At 38.9% G+C, this 1,774-nt stretch overlaps 1 protein-coding gene across 1 annotated transcript in view; it reads right to left on the reverse strand.

Moving 5' to 3' along the window:
- The window catches only part of LOC100944177 (zinc finger protein 493-like), a 99,986-nt gene that overhangs the window by 60,749 nt on the left and 37,463 nt on the right, over positions 1–1,774 (reverse strand). Inside the window, 2 exon segments of the mRNA XM_012813966.1 lie at positions 561–639; positions 721–1,749. Of these exon segments, the coding sequence (XP_012669420.1) occupies positions 561–639; positions 721–1,749 (1,108 nt within the window).

Genomic DNA, 1,774 nt, shown 5'->3' on the forward strand with positions numbered 1-1,774 from the left:
TCATCTTCACACTTCTGACCTATGGACAAACACATCTCTCTTCCTTTTAGACTAAATTAGACATGACTAGTGACGTGTATCTTAAACTCCAGTGAGAGCGTAAAACACACACTCCTGACCCAGTACTTCTTCCAACCTCCAATTTTCTTTCCCCCTGCAACACTTGTTTCCATCTCCTGTTCCCCATTTTTACTTGATGGGCAGAATGTGGTTAGTGTGATTTTTTTTTTTCATGTGTGATACTCAAATTTTCTGGAACTTTATCTATGGGGGGAAGAGAAGAAATAAATTTGGGAATAATGGAGACATAAACAAGTTCAATTACCTATATTTGACAACCTAGTGCATCAAAACTGTGTGGTTGAGAGCTTCCTCTAAGCTATGGTGAATTCCTAAGGGCTATCTGGACCCATGATAGTAGATAGGGAGCTTTGTGGACACTAACGCACCTGCCTCTTGGATGATAATATACTATACTGACTTCTGATTAACCCCTGTTCAGGGAACACTTCTCAGATGTATACTTTATCAACTGTTCCTTGTATAAGAGTACATACTACCATACATTTTTATGCACTGGAAGAGGTGAAAAAGTGTTAAAGGCTTTGCGACATTCTTGACATTTGTAGGGTTTCTCTCCCATTTGCATTGTTTTATGTGTTGTAAAGCTTGAACACTGCTTAAAGGCCTTGCCATATATTCACATTTGTAAGGTTATTCGAGTATGAATTCTCTGATGTTGTTTAAGGTTTGAGTTCTGCTTAAAGGCTTTACCACATTCTTCACATTTGTAAGGTTTCTCTCCAGTATGAATTCTCTTATGGGTTGTAAGATCTGAGCACCCGTTAAAGGCTTTGCCACATTCCTTACATTTGTAAGGTTTCTCCCCAGTATGTATTCTCTTGTGTACTGTAAGTTTTGAGCACTGGTTAAAGGATTTGCCACATTCTTCACATTTGTAGGGTTTCTCTCCAGTATGCATTCTCTTATGTCTTGTTAGGTGTGAGGACTGATTAAAGGCTTTGTCACATTCCTCACATTTGTACAGTTTCTCTCCAGTATGAATTCTCTGGTGTACTGTAAGATTTGAGCACTGGCTAAAGGCTTTGTCGCATTGCTCACATTTGTAGGGTTTCTCTCCAGTATGCATCCTCTTATGTGTTGTAAGGCCTGAACACTGTTTAAAGGCCTTGCCACATACCTTACATTTGTAAGGTTTCTCTCCACTATGAACTCTCTTGTGTGCTGTACAAGTTGATAACTTTTTAAAGTACTTGCCACATTCTTCACATTTGTAGGGTTTCTCTCCAGTATGCATTCTCTTATGTGTTGTCAGGGTTGAGGACTGACTAAAGGCCTTGCCACATTCCTCACATTTGTAAGGTTTTTCATGAGTATGAATTCTCTGATGTTGTTTAAGTTTCGAGCACTGCTTAAAGGCTTTACCACATTCCTTACATTTATAAGGTTTCTCTCCAGTATGAATTCTCTTATGGACTGTAAAAGCTGAGCACCAGTTAAAGCCTTTGCCACATTCTTCACATTTGTAGGGTTTCTCTCCAGTACATATTCTCTTATGTGCTGTAAGATGTGAGCACCTGTTAAAGAATTTGCCACATTCTCCACATTTGTAGGGTTTCTTTCCAGTATAAATTCTCTTATGTACTGCAAGAGTTGAGAGACCATGAAAGGCTTTGTCACATTCCTCACATCTGTAAGGTTTCTCTCCACTAGGCATTCTCTTTTGGGCTGTAAAAGTTGATAACTTGTTAAA

This window comes from Otolemur garnettii, unplaced genomic scaffold (assembly GCF_000181295.1).
Source record: "Otolemur garnettii isolate 467f Iridium unplaced genomic scaffold, OtoGar3 scaffold00392, whole genome shotgun sequence".
Taxonomy (NCBI): Eukaryota; Metazoa; Chordata; class Mammalia; order Primates; family Galagidae; genus Otolemur; species Otolemur garnettii.